This window comes from Gymnodraco acuticeps, unplaced genomic scaffold, assembly GCF_902827175.1.
Source record: "Gymnodraco acuticeps unplaced genomic scaffold, fGymAcu1.1, whole genome shotgun sequence".
Classification (NCBI taxonomy): Eukaryota; Metazoa; Chordata; class Actinopteri; order Perciformes; family Bathydraconidae; genus Gymnodraco; species Gymnodraco acuticeps.
The window spans coordinates 859,731-879,818 of record NW_022991451.1 but is presented as its reverse complement, the minus strand read 5'-3'; the positions used below and the strand labels follow the sequence as shown (position 1 = coordinate 879,818).

The 20,088-nt window shown below is 41.5% G+C and overlaps 1 protein-coding gene across 5 annotated transcripts in view; it reads right to left on the bottom strand.

Moving 5' to 3' along the window:
• Window positions 1–20,088, bottom strand: part of grik2 (glutamate receptor, ionotropic, kainate 2) — a 321,479-nt gene that overhangs the window by 203,678 nt on the left and 97,713 nt on the right. For all 5 annotated transcript variants that reach the window (XM_034196514.1, XM_034196516.1, XM_034196515.1 and 2 more), the window contains 2 exons: window positions 14,277–14,444; window positions 12,809–13,066 (listed from right to left, as the gene is read on the bottom strand). In XM_034196514.1, coding sequence (XP_034052405.1) covers window positions 12,809–13,066; window positions 14,277–14,444 — 426 coding nt within the window. The remainder of the gene's footprint in view (window positions 1–12,808; window positions 13,067–14,276; window positions 14,445–20,088) is intronic.

Below are 20,088 nucleotides of genomic sequence, written 5' to 3'. Positions count from 1 at the left end.
AACTGTATTCAGCTGGCGTTACATTTGAAAAACGAGTAATCTGATTACAGTTACTTTCGTAAACCTGAAGTGAATACATTTTGGAATACTTATTGGAATTATTGGTGGAAAAATGTCCTCACAAAATGTAATATGCATTACCGGCAGAGCTGTGTGGACACTGCACGGCGCTGCAGCATGTCTGTGAGCGAGAGAGAGATGCGTGCAGGGGTGGTCTGTGGGCCTCACAGACCACCCCCGCACGCAGATGAGAGAGAGATCTCTTTTAAAATATATTGAAAGTTAGAAACGGAGATGGTTAGATAAAATGTGCAAGATAACGTTTATGTAGAATTTCTTTATTGTCGAAATGATGACATTTCATAACGGGATCAAATCAAAGTGAATGGCCTGCTGCTGCTGAATGCCTGGGGCAAGTGACTGGAAAAAGTTTTAAAAGTTATAACATCGTTTCAGATAATAAATAATAATGATAATTCATTCTATTTAGGCGCGCCTTTCAAAGCACCCAAGGACACCTTACAATTCATAACATATTCTAAGGAAAGGTTTAAGACAGTACAAAGAATGCAGTCCGGGTGATGTTTTTTATGTGGGGTGCAGATGAGAGGGAGCTGTCCAGAATGACACCAAGATGTTGTGTTTGAGTTCTTGATAAGCCATTAAAACAGTCAAATACGTGTCTCCTGTTCACCAAAACATACCCATCTGTTATGGAAAAAGAAAGTATTCCAAAAGTAATCTGAATACGTTAAAGTAGACCCGATTCCAACGTTTAAGACACGTAACTGTATTCTGATTACTTTCAGAGCCATGTATTCAGTATCTAGTAACTGATTACAGAACACTCAATACCCCCTCAATATCTCCTCCTACTTGAAAGACTACGGACCACTAGTTTCCACCGGGTCCGTCTGCGGCGCGTTACGGCTGCGCCGCGGTTTTGGTCCGGCCTCCTCCGGCGTCATACCCTACTGGGCGCGTTTCAGAAGCATTTCAGAAGCATTACGGAAGCGGAGCGTCGTGCATGCCGGCTCGCAGTTCTTGTTGATTTGGGCATATTTCCTGGACATTTGTACTTCTACAAGAAAGTAAGTAGGCTACGTAGTTAAATGGTTTATTTTTGTGTCTGTTTAAATCGTGTTTATTGTTGTTATTTCCTATTTTGTTGTGTTGTAGACTACAGACATAATTAATAATAATTGTAATAGTCCAGTTAAAAACAACATGAATCAAAGATGGGTTGCTGTATTTTAGTGGTAAAAAAAAATGCATTCATCATCATAATTATTCTATATAATGTACACACAGTGCCTGTAAACCGAAGGAGAACGCTGGTGTTGTCCTTGTAAAAAAGATTCGTTGTGTCATATAAAATCAAGTGTTTTTCCACTTCCAATATAAAAACTTCGTCGTCCATTGTGCGTGTCGTTGTGGAGACGATGTAGTGATGTGAAGGGGAGTCTGCAAATTAGTTTATTTGGGGGTTGGGCCGGATGCTGTCACCGTTCCACTTCCTGCACGACATTACCTTACGGCTGCGTCGCGTTGAAAAATAGACTTCAATCCTATTTCGAGCGGAGCCCAGCGGCGAGACGCTTCTGGGCCGTAACGCGGTGCGTCTGGTGGAATAGCACCCATTGACTAGAGAGGCCGCGATCCTTGCGGACGGCGCGGCCGTAACGCGGCCGTAATGTGGCCGTAACACGGCCATAACGCGACGCAGACGGACCCGGTGGAATCTAGGGGTAACTCTACCATCCACCTTAAAGAAGGGAGCTCCATTCAGCAGAGAGTGAGACGACTGCAGTCACTTCCTCACAGAGTGAGAGGGTGTAGGGCCTGGTGTTGAGTTGGGCCTTAATTTGCATGTATACAGACAGCAATGTGTGTGTGTTAAACGTGACTTCAGTCCAATCTCATATGAGCGCTTGATGTTGCGTGAGCTGTCTCAGGAGAAAAACAGCTTCCACTGCTGGAGTAGCAATAGCTGCTTTACGGTTAGTTAGTTAGTTAGTTAGTTAACATCGATAAAAGCAGCCCGACACATCTGACTGCTGCACCTGCTCATCATAAACACATGTCAGAGCTTTCTGCCTTTCCCTCTCACTCCCAAGACTTCCATTCTGCATGGCTGAATCCTCCTTCATTCCTTTCCAAAATCTACAGGCGCGGCGATGAGAAATCTAGAGGGGAAAAATACTGGAGTGGGTGAAAAGGGGTGTCAGCGCTGATCAGTATTGACGGTGTCTAATGCGCAGCGACTGCTCTAGGATCCATATTTAACTCCACATGAATATTTCATCCCCTCTAAGCGTTTATTAGGAGGCCGTCTGGGAGCCTCCTGAGTGTAAAACAGATTGGCCTGCCTGTGATAAATATCCTTGTAAGGAAACGGCCCCTCAAGCGTTCCCTCGCCAACTCCCCTCCGAGTGCAGGGCAACACGGAAGAAGAGTTCCTTTCACTGGGCTGCTCAATCATGATCGTTCGCATAGTCACTAAAGTGATTCGCTGAGAAGGCCTCTCCACAGCGCTGCATGATGGGAGTAATGGCTGATTTGTCGCTGAGCGGCAGACTCCCGGTGTCAAGTTTAATATGACCCCTTCTTCATCGGCTGGCTGATTTATGTTCAATTAAATGCATGTAACATGTTGGTGAAAAATGAAAGTAGGCCTGCAGTCAAAAGGTACAGGAACGCATGCCGCTGTTCCCTCGCTAAAAATAAACGTGTGAATGTGGGCCAGTCACAACAGTAGACATTGTCTTTGTTATTAGCTACCCATAGTCCTCCTGGCTCTAAATCATCTGAGCTGAAAAGAGTCCACCACCGGAGCCACCACTCTATTTTTCTGCAATTAGCTCTACACTGCACTTATCTCCCTCGCCACATGCAACAGTGGCTTTACAAAAGTTTTCTGCACAAAAGGAGTTGAAAGTAATTTAATTGGGAATGTGAGCAAATACTTTTGGACCCTACATTTTCAGTTTCTTAACTAATCACAGGGTTTTTTTAGGCATACAATGAATCAAACCCATGAGAGGGTCATCTACCATTCCCTTTAATAAGCACATGCGCCTTCTCCTGATGGATTGTTATCATTTAAATGGCTCAGGAAGCGGACCTGCTAATGCGTGAAGTAAAAGTGTGCCAGCAGATGTTTGTGGTCCAGGGCTGTGGACTTTCTTCCTCCGTCATATGCATTTTATTTGAGAAATGCACTGTAAACCTAGGGTGCAATGCATGTCCACATGAGCCTTTAATTATATTAAATATCATCATTTTGATACGTTTTAATTAATAAAATAATTTACGAGACAGGTTTGCAGGCGGTCACTGCTACAGAGGCATTGAGCAAGGACAGAAAAAGGGCGTTTAAGTCATTTTCCTGTTTACAGTAAAATAGCACTCACAGACTCAATATGACGTGTGGGGGAATCCTCTGAGTGACAGACACAATGTGCTGCTATAGAAATGAGTGCAGTCAGCGAGTAGCTCTGAGAGCGTACTGTAGGTTGAGTAATACAGAAAGAGGATCTTACTTCATTATATTCCATTATATTTTAAATTGTCTCCTGCCACCTGTGTTTTCCTCTATCTCACTTGTAATGATGGCAGTACATTTCTACCACATCCACTTTAGATACAGGTGGACGGCTCAATCCCTTCTGCTGCCTCCAGATATGATGCTCCTCGCCCCACCTCGCTGTGGGAGCAGCACGCCCAGAGGCTCACACACGAGAACACGTTGGCACTGGGCGTGAAAATGACAACTTAATGCTCACACAGTTAAGGGCTCTGCATCGGTCTGATGTAAAGCACATGCATTTACAGATCCACATACTACAATGTGGAGTTCCACGCCATTTGGCTTGTATTGTATGTTTGTATTATTTAAAGACATATTTTTCTTCAGTTTATTTTTATTGCATATTATCTGAAGTTATTGATGACAAATACTGTCATTACTTCATAAAGCTAGTACATGTTACGGTAGCTTCACAAATGTGTGAAAGTGAGACAACCCACATCCTCATTAATACACATAGTGTTGCATTTCTTTGTGTGTGTGTGTGTGTGTGTGTGTGTGTGTGTGTGTGTGTGTGTGTGTGTGTGTGTGTGTGTGTGTGTGTGTGTGTGTGTGTGGTGTGTGTGTGTGTGTGTGTGTGTGTGTGTGTGTGTGTGTGATGCACTTGATGCAGATGTTGTTTTCATTAGTGTCACCCTCATCTCCAAATAGGCAGCTGAAGAAAACTAAAGACATATCAGGAGAATATTTTACAACGAACTCTCTACTTTGATATAATCAGATGTTAAGGAGGCTTACATTGTAAAAGGATTTAAAGGGTTTCATGAGTGTCCTGCATTTTTCATTCAGGTCAGAAGAATTTCATTGCCAGTGTAGCTTATGTGTGTGCATTGCCAGTGTGCATATGACAATAAAACCTTTGAATTTTGAATTTGTATTACCAGAGCAAAGGCTCTGTGTGATGCCTTAGCTGGATCACAAACCAACAGTGGCAATAACAGACGTCTCTTCATCAACTAAATACAAACATTTACACAAGCGCACATTTATCAAATGCTATCGTTTCTGTGTTTTATCAAGCACATGTTTATTACGGTCTTGAAGCGATGTGGTACTAATATGAATTACTTCTGTTGTTACTGCTGACTTTAAACACTGAGGTCAAATTGGACAAAATAAAATCTGATGGAATGCATATAGAAGAGGCATTTCTAGAAGACTTTAAAAATAATGCAGGACGAAAATCATTCTTTTCTCATTAACAATGATTCAAATACAATTTAAATCTTATTTTTTCTTCAATTGTCACATTTAGGCCCCAGGTGCTAATATTACCTACAGTGTGTTTCTTTTGGACATCTTATGTAATTAGCTTGCTCATTGTGACTAGATTATTCATGTTCATGTCAGACGCTCTTCAAGGTAGTTTTTAGATTTGATTTGCCTAATGCCCTTTTCATTTGTGACTGAATTTGTGAGCAAATACATTTCTGATTATAAAACAGTAGAAACAAAGGTTTATTTGACAACAGCATCCAATTTTGGACTCTCTCTAAGACCGACACATAAGACTATAATATAGAAGGAGAGCAGAGAAAACAGCAGCTGCCATTATTATTCCAGCACTGCAACAGTGGGATTAGCATGGTGAATTGTGAAGAGTCAGTGAGCCCTTCTCTAAACAGGCAGCTGAGTGCTAGTGGAGCGTGTGATGGGACTGGGACTGCTGGTGTGGACCATAGGTGTGGACACACACACACACACACACACACACACACACACACACACACACACACACATTCAATTGAAAGAGATTACTGGAGGGGTCCTGGGACTCACTGTGAAGTACTCTGACAGGGCTCTCAGTAGTACTACATATATATATATAAATTAGGGCTGTCAGTTAATTAAAATATTTAAATCGCGATTAATCGCATGATTAATCGCACATTTTGGATCTGTTCTAAATGTACCTTAGAGGAATATTTTTTCAAGTTTTTAATATTCTTATCAACATATGAGTGGACAAATATGCTTTATGCTAATGTTTATTATCATTTGAACAATGACAAATATTCTCATGAATATTAAACACAACAACCTGGAACCTCTCTCATACAATAATACAATACAAATGGTGTGTGTGTGTGTGCGGGCGTGCGTGCGTGTGTGTGTGTGTGTGTGTGTGTGATGGATCGTTGGAGCTATGTGCAACTCAAGGCATATGCTCGAACGGGAGCTGCCTGGACGCTGCAATCATGTTGCGCGCACTATCCGTGCTGACTTCTCGTACAATGTCCCACTGTCTGGCTTCCTGCATAAAGTCAAGTGCTCGGCGCAGTTGTGTCGAAATGTCGCTCCTCTGTTTTCATTTAAGCAGCTCCTTATATCTGTTAGCGCAGCTAGCTAGCACCAGATGCTAACAACAACAATGCACGTAAGGTCTCTCTCTCGCTCGGGCCACACATACACACACCCTCCCGGTCCTCCAGATGGCCAGTCGGTGCCTGCTGGTGAGCGTGGAAGTGTGATCTGCCGCAAGCGGGCGGCAGGAGCGGGGCTGTCAGCATCAGCTTGTAGATGGTATTTTAAACTCGATGCGCTCTGAAACCACGGGGCGGTCGAGGAAAAAAAATACACATGCGTTAATCGCATTAAAAATAATTAGTGGCGTTAATTCTTTTTTGCGTTAACGCGTTATTAACGCGTTAACTTGACAGCCCTAATATAAATATACTCTCTTTAACACTGTAAGTACACGTTATTCTCAAACAGTGATCCTATATTTTATTCAACATATTTTATCTTGCGATTCCTTTTAAATTTGCTGTTTTCTCACAATGCAAACCCCCCACAAAAAGGCCTTGCTCAATTCACGATAACGTAAAATGATGGTTCGCAGTCGCAAATTGGATCCACTTCATTCTATAATGGTTTGATTCAAAAAAGTGTCAATGAAAATCTTTCAATTTAGTCATTTGTCCTGATAAATTCAGAAAGCCTGCCCAATCCACAGACCTTTTTTCTTAGGAAACAAACATTGTGACATCATACCTACAAATGTGACTCTCATTTTAACATCAATGCTGTTTTGACTGCCTTGTTCATTTGAGCTGTGTTAAGATGATCTGTTTACTAGATTTTGACCTTGTGGGTTGAAACAGAGCTCTCCCCCTTGTAACCGCTGACACTTTGCCACTGCTGTTCTGACTACTTTCCCTGTTACTGCCTTCATTGTCCATTAACACCCCACCAGGATTTACAAAGATCAGACATGCCCCCCCTCTGAATGCCATCTCCTCCTGTCAGACATGGCTCTAAATCATTGACCTGCCTCTCTTATACGACCACTGGAATTACATGATGCAGTCATCCTTATTTCAACCAGCCCATCCAGAAAGAGATAGGATATGGAATCTGAATTATGTAAGTTCTGTAAGTATATATTTTCAGGACAGGTAAATAATTCAGAAATTGAAACCTGAAAATGTTTTCAAATATAAAAAAGAAAATGTATGGAAAGTAGTTGTTTGTTTTCTGTCTTGTTTCCTAGTGGAATTGAATATTCATAACTTTGTGTTCAGTAGTTTATGATAACCTGATGATCAGAATAGTTTTAGCAGCTTTAAATTAGCCCTTCATATCTACATATGGAGCTGGTGATGTTGAACAGAGTCTGTCATGTTGCACTACCATGTTTCTACAGTAGCTCAGAACGGACAAACTTCATTGGCTCTGGAGCGGGCCTTTCTCATCTTTACAGAACCTGGTAGCCACTGTAGTTCACCATTATGCTTGTAATGTTCAAGTAGAGTAAAGGTGTGCAACATTTGACTTGTACTTGAGTAAATGCCGGCTACTTACATTCCACCATCATTTTACTAGTAACTTACAAATAACCATCAATGAACTTCAGTATTTTCAAATGTTGTAACTCTTTGATTTCAACAATTCCCAATTCTGTTCAAATGAATATTGCAGATGATTCAATTAGATCTGGTTTCACTTCCTGTTTGTGTTTTCCCGCCTTTCTGTGATCGTCTGCCCCGCCCTGATTCTATCCTGTTTGTAATGACGCTGCTGGCCTTGTGTTTCTCCTGCCCTCTCCAGCTGTGTGTGTGTCTGATATAATGTCTTACTGTGCTCTCTGTCAGTTTGTTGGCAATGTTTCCTGCACCGGTCCCTGTTGTGGTTCTGCCGTCAATATTTCCTTCTCTGTCTCGGCTTATTTGCTGCCCAATGTGATCTTGTTCAGTTGTTGCTGCTGTTCCTTTGTTTTGTATTAACTTGCCTGCTCCCTCAGTTTGGTGTTTACCTGTTTAGTCCAGCTTTTGATTAAAGCTCGCCCTTTTTTATTTATACTTTTTATACTGTGTTTGGGGCCAACTGCCTTCCATCCATGTTATCCTTGACACACAAGTATGACCCTTATTAGACTTCAATGTGTTTCATAGAATAGAGAAAATAAATGTTCATAACTTGCATAGATGTTAGTGGACAGAAGAATAACATATTGACCATTACCAGGATCTAACCATAGAACCAAAGATACATTTGATGGTAATTGATAATGACACAATATCTATGAATATGCAAATTAGTTGTTGAAATATTTGATGAAATTAACTATTTTCTGAGGTAAATAAATTAATATAACATGGATTTGTTTTGCTTTCCAAAATAATGTTAGTGTGACACTATTCGATGTGTGCTCCACAGTCAATGATAACCTGGCAGTAAAAGGTAATTGTTAATGCAGGTCATATGTTGTCCCGTAGAAGCTTTACTTGTCACATAATACAAAGACTAGTATTTCTTAAGAAGTAAAAAAAGTTGTATTAAAATGTTCTTATATGAACATGTACAAAGTCCCTATCTCTGTTTCTTATCCTATATCTAATAGAACTGCTCGGGTCCTGATAGATTGAGTGGGGAAGTTCATGAGATCTTTCTAGAGGGTTATCAAGAATGACTTTTATCCAATGACCTTTTCCCTCTCTGTCTGTGTCTGTGTATTCTCTTGTTCCGATTAAACCAGCCAAATCTTTGTTCTTGTTTTGTATCTATATCTACGCCGGGATCCGGAGTCGAGGCTGATCCTCTTGCTGTAGTCCTGTGTCTTGGATCCGCTATCCTGAGTTCTGGATTAAGTCGTGGACTTCGGGTCGTGGCTGAACCTGTCTCTGCGGTCCTGCCTTGGGTCTCGTCATGCTGCTTCCCTGATGGCTTCCACAGGATTGTAGCTGACATCCTCGTGGATTCATCTTCTTATTACAGACACATGCATTTCCTAACATTCGGTCTATATGCTGTAAAATGTATTATCTCTTCGATTTACACACGTCATCTATTGCACGTCTATCCGTCCTGGGAGAGGGACCCCTCCTCTGTTGCTCTCCCTGAGGTTTCTCCCATGTTCCCTTAAACTGTGGGTTTTCTCTGGAAGTTTTTCCTTGTACGATGTGAGGGTCTAAGGACAGAGGGTGTCGTTTTTCTCATACTGATATTCTGAACAATCTGTGCTGTTGTATTTGCTGTAAAGTGTCTCTACTGTAGGCTATTTTTATTATATGTACAGCACTTTGGCTCGACCAAAAATCGTTTATAAATGTGCTATATAAATAAAACTTGATTTGATTTGATTTGATTTGAAAGTATCTCGGGAATATGCAAAATGACAAAAAAAATCTCTTTAAAAGATATTCAAATCTAATCTTTAGGGATTTTCCTTTTGTATTCATGCACTGTACTGCATCCCCTCAATGTCTGGTGTTAAATATATTTTCTGGAAAATTGTGGAAAGTACGAACCCTTTGTGTAGACATCAATCAAACATATTTCACATGGGCGCCAAAAGAGAATTGTATCGGCCCTTAATTTATTACTTTTCAACACTTTCCACCGCTTTATATGTTATAAAAGACATATGCATAATACAAGAAAAGTAGAAAGAGTTTCAGGTTGAATTTGAATCATCGACGAGCAAACCCATGGGGTCAGTTAAACTGCAAGGAAGGCTTTAGAAATAGCAACATTTTACCACGTTCGTTTTCTGTCTTTCAACTTAAGATATTGAAGTGTAGTGTATTTGAAGACAAACAAGAAGAAGAAGGAACCAAAGGAGTCTTAACAGAAACTATTAAGTCAAACTATAATGGTAATGGTAATCTTTAAGACCAGACCTTTTAAATATAACCTTTAATGAGGGGAAACATACACTATATAGACACAAGTATGTGAACAAATATTGTTTGTTTTTCTTGGATCACCAAAGAAGGGAATGCTAAATGGACTATTTATATAGCTCTTTGAGGAGTTGTATAAGACTGGATAAAGCGCTAAGGGTCCAAACCAAGAAAAACAATGTCTGTTCACATAACAAGTCATCATTAACCCATTCACACCTGATTCTTGCAAAACATTGCCACTCGTTCAATCTAACATTCATGCACCATTGGCCACGCCCTCGGGAGCAACTGGAGGTTAAGTATCTTGTCCAAGAATTTGCTATATGTTGACTGCAGGGACTGGGATCAGTCACTGACACAGTTGAAAACACAGCATTCAATGTCTTTAGCTGTTTTTGTTTGACTATTTACTGTATCATTTTCCTGCACAGAATCCTGACCACCACACATTTCGGGGGAATTAACCGGAATGTCCTTCTTAATTTATTCAGTTATCAGGTTAAATATATTTTCTATTACTTTATCAGTTTTATTCAAATTGGGCAGAGGTGTGTCTGTAGACGTTCTCTCGAGAAGCTGCGTTCCTCCACTGGATTGTTTTGGTCACTAATGCCTGTACGTGGCGCTGTAACTTCCTCCACAAAAGCAGCGAAGAAGCATGGTTGTCATGGTTGCCCTTCTGTTTATTCTCCGCGGTGGGGGCCGAGGGAACCGGGCAGAGTTTTTCGCCAGTCAACGTGTATTAAAGTTGAAATCTTCCGACAAAATTATACAAGTGCCGGTCAAAGGTCTTCTTTGTTATTTATTGAGCTTTAAAACAAATGAATAACGACTCTATATAATATAATAATAAAATACATGGAGCCTCTCTTTTTCCTCCCTCTCTTCGGACAGCGCCAGTGTCTGTTTCATGCAGCAGCTGATCCAGTAATGAGTGACCCGGCCAACAGTAAAAATAAACATATTTATAACTAGTTTAGGTAGTTTGAGAGGTAATTAAAATAGCTAAGGGTGATGATCGGACTTGAAGTGTGTGTTTTGCTCCGTTCACCGCCGCATCACAGCGGGAGGAGCTGCAGGTGAGCAGAGCTGCGTGTCTCCGTCCTGTCAGATTAGACTTCACTCGCGTTTAGGTCCATATCGAGAGAAAGATAAATAATCTGAATTCAGTGTTTACTTTGACGCGGGGGTGAGCAGCAGAGGTGGGGAGAGGCGTGGCTATTGCCTCATCATTATCAGAAAATGATCGTATAGGGCGCACACACGGAGCCGTTGGACCCCCCAGAGCGTTGCGTATGCCGTTCTATCCACCTTGAAACCCGTTATCGTTTACGCAGTCGTTTAGTGCCGTATTCGGTCGTCCTCGTGTGGCCGAACGGTCTATATGACACTAAACAGTAATGCAAACGACCGTTTTCGTCCTCGTGTGGCCGGGGCATAAGAGAGAGAGGTATGTATGGACGCCATACTGTGAACATCATAAAAAAGCAGTTGTTTCCCAGCCAGTGTTTATTGTATGGTGGCTTGTTCTCCCTGATGGCCTAATCAAACTGTATCAGTGGCAGCAGTGTTGCAGGTAGTTGTATGGATGTTATGGCTGGCTGGCAGAGCTATAACACATGCTGCTGCCATCTCAGTTTTGCCATTATAAAGTTGAGCCGTTAGAGGAGTCCCATTATGGTTATTGATTTGCTTGTTTGCTTCCCGCTTGGTGGAGAAACAGCACAAAGAGAGAGGTTGTTTCCTACCTCCTTTATATCCCATTCCCCGAAAAGCAGACACGATTTAAAACAACGGGTGGGGGGTCAGGGGAGAACACATGAGAATGGTATGATAATACAAATGTTCTGCTGCATTGACTTTGCTCAGTACATCAGGTAATGGGCCTCTTGTGCTGAAACAAGAGAAGAAAAGATTCAAATGAAATAGAATCCTGGCTGAACCTCTTCTAGAACTCCATTCAGATCAGACGCTGCGCCATCAATGCTATCTGTCCTCGCTATCAGGTCATCTGTGTAAATGGCGACAATGAGAAGGTAAAGCTGTTTACAGCTCGAGCAAGGATCTCATTTCCTATCACCAAGACAGAAAATCAAGCCACTATTAACCCCATAGTGAACCAGCTATGTCCACTTTACAACTTAATTAACAGAGGTGCGGGGGTCAGCAACAATCAATTCCTCCCTAAAGCTCGTACAAGACCTGCAGGGCAGAGAAAGACATACACGCTATTGGTCAAGACGGACGGATGAATAGGCACAGCATTTGCACAGCAGTTTGGACATTCACTGTTCCCAGAGGGAGAGCCTGACTTTGGGGATCCTGGACTTTCCTCATGAACCTAGCTGATGTTGACATTCAAGATTTTAAATCACGTCTTAACAACTGATGAGTGGATTGCCCTGCAATTCAGCAAATGTGATACTGCAGTTATTTCACCATAAAAAGGCAATATGTGGACAAATGTCATTCACATGACCTTCATCACGGTCACAATGTCTGGGTTTCTTCATTTCCTTTAAATAGTTGCATTATTGGTTGTGGACACACACACCTAATACTTTCAAATATGGGATACAAATCAAGATTATTAAGGATTTACTATTCGCTAAGCATGATGAGATGGGTTTATAATATATTCATCGATGGATTTATTTTGTTTCTTTTGTGTAAAATGATTTTTATCAAACACAAAGTTATCTACATTATCTAGTTTCAGTTTCTGAAAATATGTTTATTGCTATAATTCTGTAACTTGTATTTTCTCTATTTACAGTTACATGCAATGCATATGTCATGAGTCAGTTTGGTGAAAATGTTGGCTTGAAAATATTTGGCCCAGGTCGTTACAAGAACAAATATAAATTGTATTGAACTATTATATCAACAGTTTAACAAAAAAAAGGATACAGTTTGATGTGTTCAAACTGAAGTCCACAGACGTAGAAGTTTGAATAAATGTAGAAAAAATATCCACATTTTGCAATATTAAATAGTTCTGGAATAAATAAGTTAACAACATCCTGGTCTCTGCTGCACCAGTCAGAAGTGAACAGATTAAATGAACCAGTAGGAAGTGATGTGCTCTTACCAGTGCTGTCATCATAAACCACAGTGACCGTCTTCCACTTGAAGAAGTGGACCAGGTCCAGGATGGCCCGGCTGAGGGAGGAGAAGTCTGGGAAGAGGCTGACGTAGAACGAATCTCTGTTGTCCGACACTTGGTGCTTCCACTTGGTCTGGATGTGTGGCACCCCCAGGGCATTGCAAATGGACTGGACGGCGTTGGCTGAGGAGCTGTGAGAGGGCCCGAAGATGGCCGCCACCCCCAGAGAGAGCTGGTCACAGGCTAGAGAAGGGGGGAGGGACATTTGACCTGTTAGCTGTGTCCTGCTGTGATGCAGCATGTTCATGATGACCTGTGCCAAGATCACCACCACAGTACAGAGTCTTTGTGTGATGTAAACAAGGCTGCAGGATGATGTCCATATGCAACAATCCAGCATTAAGGATGCACTGTATGTTAAAAGCTTTATTTCAAGTCTGTAGGTATGTTAGGTTAGGTTGTTCTTATTGTCAACAAATCTCATGTACGGATCCAAATCAACAATAAATGTACACTACTACAAATCATGATGGACATGGATTGGGGACCCTCATTTCTGAAGTATTTTGGTTCAGTTTTTGCTTTGTCTATTTCTCATCCTAATTTAACTGAAGCCAGTCCAGCTTAGTGCATATATGCGACACAAAATGAGGCCTGACCTGCTCACTCGTCAAAAAGTCAAAAGCTGCAGGGGACAAGAGAGCCGTCAGCAGAAAGCAGCTCAGCAGGGTTCAGCTGTGCTCCCTGACTATTTTTGGCAGTAAATGCATTGAGTGTGTGTCGCGTTGGTCTCAAAAGTGTACATTTTAAATGAAACATTAAAAAACATTGCACACATATGTGCAAACATAATTACACATGTCCAACCTCACTGATGGTAGTGGGCTATATTTCATTTTTTAATGTTGATGTATTTTGTAAATATATCCACAACACAAGTGTCCAAAGCACAAAGCTGAAACTGAGGCTAAGGCTGTGACCACTTTGAATTAGCTTTCTTTAAATTGTATTTGGAGGAAATACAAAACAACCGCATATCTTTGTAATAGCTACACTGTGCACTTTAATCACCTTGTTTGATACGAGGCAGTCAGATAAATCACTGAGACAGCATATAATGGCCCGTAATTGATAAGAGACTTGAAATGTCAGACTGATGCACACACAAAACTGATAGATTATAGCACTTTATTGGCTGTCTCTGGGGACCAAACTGGTCTTTGAATTACTGCCGCTGAGTCATTACTTGGAACCAATCAATTCTCTCTGTTTACATTGAAGTGCTCAGCCATTTCTCCCTCGCCTGATTTTAATTGTCACAATCTTAGCCACAGCAGCTCACAAGTCTGCAACAGGGAATACATTTACAATGCAAAGCAGCTAGCATAGCATATGTGCGCACAAACACACAGGAACACACACACAAATCTTCCAATCACAAACACATAAATACCTTTCCTGGAGGCTTCGAAGCTGTCATAGATGTTTATCCTTTGGATGTCGTAGGTGAGCGTGGTGTTTGGCAGTAGGGTTCTGTTCCTGTTGATTGTGTTTAAAGCAAATTTAAAGGCTAGTTCCTCAGCACCGGATGGGCCGCTTTCAATGGACTCGAATATTCCCCCTGTCAAAGAAAGAGACACAACTGGTTAGCGACTTAGCAAGGTAGCATTGTGTGATAACAAGGGGTTTGTCGATAGCGCAAAGGAAAAAGTCAAGCCAATAACTCCAAGTACTTCCTGTACAGCAGGGCTATTCAATTACACATTCAGTTGGGCCAGATTTTATAACTACAAAATTCAGCTGGGCCAGACATTCAGCGGCATGTAAAAAGCGGGTAATGACACATTTTAAACCAACAAATTTTACTGCGATGAAAAACATGCCATTTTTATTCATTGTTCATCTAACAAAGGTACGTCAAAAAGTGCATAAAACACAACAAATTAGTATTAATTTAACAGAATCTGAAAAAAGTGCACGTTGTAGCATTACATTTGTTTGCTTTAGAAGTCAAATATTCAGGGTTTTTTTTTTTTAACCAGGCACATCACAAAGTGCATTTAACTGAATACAATAATAGAAGTCTTAATAAATGTCCTCACATACAAAATAAAATTGGATACATACATGCACATCAAAAAGTGCATTAACAAACAGTTAAAGAGCTCCAACACAAAGAGGTAGTAGCCTACTATAGCAATACTATTTTTTCACTTTTCAAGTAATAACAAAAAATCATAAGTTTTGGTCACATTTGACCCAGACACATTACAAAGTGCATTTAAATTAATACAAAAAGAACTGTCAAACCCTTCAGTGCACAAACCCATAACAAGGAATAAGGGTAACTAACATATGAATGAATACTACACTACACGTCTACTATAGTAAACTAGGTGCTTACTATCACCTCATTTGTGATTTGTCATCGCTGACTTTCTCAATGGGAGAAGTGACATTTTTTTGTTTTGAACAAGAGCAGTGATTTTTGGCTCATAGGATGTCAATGCAATCCTAAGACATTGGTGAAGAGTGCTGTCAGTCAGGGAGCAGCGAGTGCTACTTTTTATTGAGTTCATGTGTGAAAAGCTTGATTCACATTTGTATGTTGATCCAAACAAACTGAGCACACAGATCGCTACTTTCTGAATGAAGGGATCTGCTGTTTTTTGACATCACTCCAAAACTTTGCTGGCCCGTTAGTGCGCTGCTCTTGTGCCATGGTTACGGATGAATGCATGTCAATAAGTTCCAGTATAAATTTCCCCTCGTCGATGCAGGGGACCACTTCCTTTGCTCTGGTTGATACGTCCCCCTCTATTGCAACAGTGAAGGGGTCTCTGACAAAGCCCATCACCTCTGTGGGCAGAGCAAGTCCATCCAATCGACCGGCAAAGTTCTCTTTCAACCTCGCAATGAAATCTGTCATCACATCCGTGATTTGTGCCGGGGATGTGATGTGTTTGTGGAGCGTCGGAAAAGCATCCGACCCGTACTCAAGTCGGTCGCGAAAAGGTCCAGCTTGACTTGGAATGCGAGCATCTGCTCCACAAGATCAATGACCGTTTTGTCTCTGTTTACGCTTCAGAGTTGAGAGAGACATGTTTTAGAGTTGCTATCATAGGACCACCGTTACTAGCACCACTAGATGCACTTTCAAAAAACGTGCTGCGTTGTGGCCTAGTGGTTTCTATGCAACGCAGAGTGTTGCGTTCATGGTCTGTACTAGTGTAGGAATTTGGCTACGGGAGGCTGGGCCACTCGGGAGTTGGTTCTGAGCCGCATCTGGCCCGCGGGCCGCCATTTGAATAGGCCTGCTGTACAGCAACACAGACCAGTCTCTTTCCTGCATATTAATTGTAGAGGAAACTTCTGTGTAAGCAATGCAGTGGAGTCACCGACTCAGGAAGGAGACACGGGAGGAGTCGGAGCTTTGATGTCAAACCACTGTGATTTATTTGGAGTTCCTGGCCAGAGTATTCACATCACAAGTCACGAGAGTCACGGTGAGACTGCACGGGTGGGTTGCCACGTAAATTCTGGAGAGCCTCTCTCTTGCTAGCCCATTTAACTGGTTCCACAGAGAGTCATCAACATGTTTTGATAAGATAGCTTTAGATAGTTTGGGCACACTAAGTTACCAGCTTCCGCCACTTATGGCCTTGCATATGTCATGCCCTGGAGTCCTCAGACACCAGAGAAGGAAGTGTCCCAGTGTACCCACAATACAGACCATCTGTGACCCAGTATTGACCAGTCACAGAATGGGAACAATAACATTATTGGCTGAAGCAGCCTGTGTCCTTAAAGGGGGTAAACAGACGTCAAGGTTTGTCCTGTATGTCACATCTTGGCGTCTATGATAATTATTTCCCTAACATTAATGACAATGATATTAATCCTCCACTGATCCGGTTCTAGTCCTTGTAAGAAACCTGAAATGACTACTGGGAGTAGTGCTTGTCATTGTTTACAACATTGCTACCTACAGGTATTAGCCCACTATGAATAAACATTATATTGATAAAACAAATACTAAGGATAATTATTCATGTTTACATTTCTTTGTTAGATTATTTTTGTTGGTATATCTACACCCAGTCTATCTGCAAACTTTCCCTCTCAAAGATGTTCCCGCGGGAAGATGCAACACTCTCTTATTGATTCACTGATGAGCATTTATGACCACTTTTCTAAATGGTGCATCTTTCAAAGGATAACCAATCTGGAGTTATGTGTACAGGTTGTGTGGTGATACACAGAGCTTGTCCCATTTTCAATATTTCTAGTATTATACATTATATTTCGATAAAACTGTTTCTGACAGACAAGCACCCAATGCAGGTCCAGTTTGGTGCTTCGGACCATGGATTGGTTGGACTTTGAAAGTCAGAAATGATACCACGACACCTGATGATCTGAATCAAAATACATTTACTGTCATTTTACATGTGTAAGATTACATTTTGCAGGCCATTAGAAACAAATAAATAAAAGCACTGATAAAAACAGTAACAGCAGCAAAAAGAATACAAAAAATAGGAGGCACTATTTTTATATTTAATTTACTAAAATGCAGTGGCGAACCGTGTCTATCACAACTGGACCTTCTGTAGACACACATTACCACCCCCCCCCCCCCAACCGATTAAGAAACACCCTCTGTCTCTCTCCAGTTAACTAGCGAGCCTTCTAGAATACCCTGGAACCGAGGGGAACTCTGAAAGAATACGCCCATTGGCTACAAATCAATATATGATTGGTTGATCAAACTGTCAGTCCAAACGTACGCTCTCATTCAGTGCAACGGCCAGGGCATTCGATCAAGGATGTAGAATACCTTGGTTGAAGGACATTCTACCGAGAGACCCAGAACAAGATCTGATTGGTTGCTTTCTTTTCTAACACAAAACCACTGAAATGTGTAGTGCATGGTCCGAGAAGGACAAACCAATCAACGTAACACTGTAATATTACAGATCAACAACACGGATACCATTCTCATTTATTCATTTTATATACATTTTATTACATTTTATTTATATAATTAAATCGATTGTTTGTTTGTTTTATCTGAGTGTTCCAGGGTATTCTCTGAATACCTTGAAGGCCCTGACGGTTCTCCACTGCTAAAATGTACAGGTAAAGGTACAACACTACAGATTTAGTTTGGGTGTTTATAAATAGGTGTTTGATACATTTGAGACGGGTGTGTGTGTCATAAACCTTGGTGTGTGTGTTCACAGTTATTTAAATGGGTTCTGTGGTTGGGCAGGGAGGGGTGTGATGGAGACCACAGCTCTAGGAGAGAAGCTGTTCCTCAGTCTGTTAGCGTGGGTTCCTATTGTTTCCGAACCGTTCAGGACAGTATTAGTTCTAATAGGGAGGGTTCGACTCAATGACTCTTTGGGAAAAAAAATGTTCTTGTTTTATCAGACAGCAATTGACTGAATGACGTTTGATGCTAAACTGTATATTGCAGTGAGCATCATAGCAACTATGCAAACTTTGAATATCCCTGTATATGAGCGACCCATGATGCATCAGCAGCCGGACCCAGTGAGGGATCAATACAGTTAGAGGGACTGCAAAGCGTTTTCTTCTGAGAGCTGCAGATGTGTGTTTTAAAGCGCGGGTCTCCACAACTACAGTACAGCACCCCAGTGAATACTTCTGACAGCCAACAGATGAATGGACGAAGCGGAGGCCTGGGGAGTTGTGGATGTGGGGGGGTCGAGATCTGAGATCAATGTACTCTGATTGGCCGGTAAATCAATCAATCAGACCCTTGGGGAGACGCAGTAGAGATTGAAGTGTTTTGTTTTGGTTGGCCCTGTGCTGGCTCAGTGTCAGTCAGATAGCTTTATTTACTCCAACTACAAGCACTGTAGGACCTTCTTGAAGTCTAGACGTAATCCATACACACCATGGCACAAGTACTGCAGGTCCTTCCCGTCACAAGCGATTACCACAGGACAGGCTGATTCTGATCAATGCTCCCTTACAGTGATTTCTCCGGTGGACGCTTAAGAAATGCTCTTTTTTCCACGGCCATTTATTTTGTCTGTGTGCCGGAGCCTAAAGCAGACAAAAAGCCTAAACAAAAAGAAAGCAGCAGCACCGACGAGAAGTTTTCCCTTTCATTAGTATTCATCTCATGGGTGAGCCCGATTTTGCTTGCCGTAATGAGTTTGAAGGAATTAATAAGCTATCAGTTAAGTGGGATGTACTATAATTGGAAATCTGAGCGTGTGGAATGGCTCCGTTCACACACGAGAAATGCTTATTTCCTGCTGAGAATCTCTGCCTGTTCCAGTGAAAGGAGGGAGGCCTGTAGATGTGGAGTTGAACCAGTGCAGAGAGGTTAGTTAGGGGACTGTCTAAGTAGGTAAGTTTGAATATGAATACACACTGAGTTCAACAAGAAAGTTGCTCGCTGGTCTGCATCGACACGGGATATGGAAATGAAGCAGGATACGTAGGGGGAGGTAAAGAGGAGAGAGGGAAGATCCTCCAATACTCGTCCTAATTAGTCATGGGTTCGAATTTGGAGTAATTTCACAATCCAACATTATTCTATTTCAAACCAGTGTCTAAAGGTCTCTGGGTTTATACAAGTCAGTTGGTGAGCCTCATATACAAATGTTTCCTTATTCCTCAAATAAGATAACAGGAAAGGAGATATGTTTATGAATGTGATCATAATCATTATAAAAATGCAAAAAAGTCAATTCACTGTGTTTTTTAAATAGGGGGTCCTAATATATATTTAGGTAGTTGTGTGTGTGTGTGTGTGTGTGTGTGTGTGTGTGTGTGTGTGTGTGTGTGTGTGTGTGTGTGTGTGTGTGTGTGTGTGTGTGTGTGTGTGTGTGTGTGTGTGTGTGTGTGTGTGTGTGTGTGTGTGTGTGTGTGTGTGTAGTCACCAAAGCAATATAAATATAAATGACTTATTTAGACGTCAGACAGCCGAAGACTGACAAAGACATTGGAGTCCTGCGGGAGTCACGAGGGAGGCAAAGAGGAGGCAAATCCTACTCTGATTGAGCTGGTGTCTTATTTATCTTTTCTTTAGTTTTCTAGCCCCTCATGCTATAATCATGTGTATTTTCTCCATTCCTGTTCATGTGTCTTCTCGCAATTATCACTGGCCCCGTGTATCTCCTAATCGATATTACCGGCCTGCTCTCGTCTATCCCACGTGCTCCACTGAGATCCAACATCTAGTTTCTGGTGGCCTGTGGAATTGCCAGTCAGCTGTTCCCAAG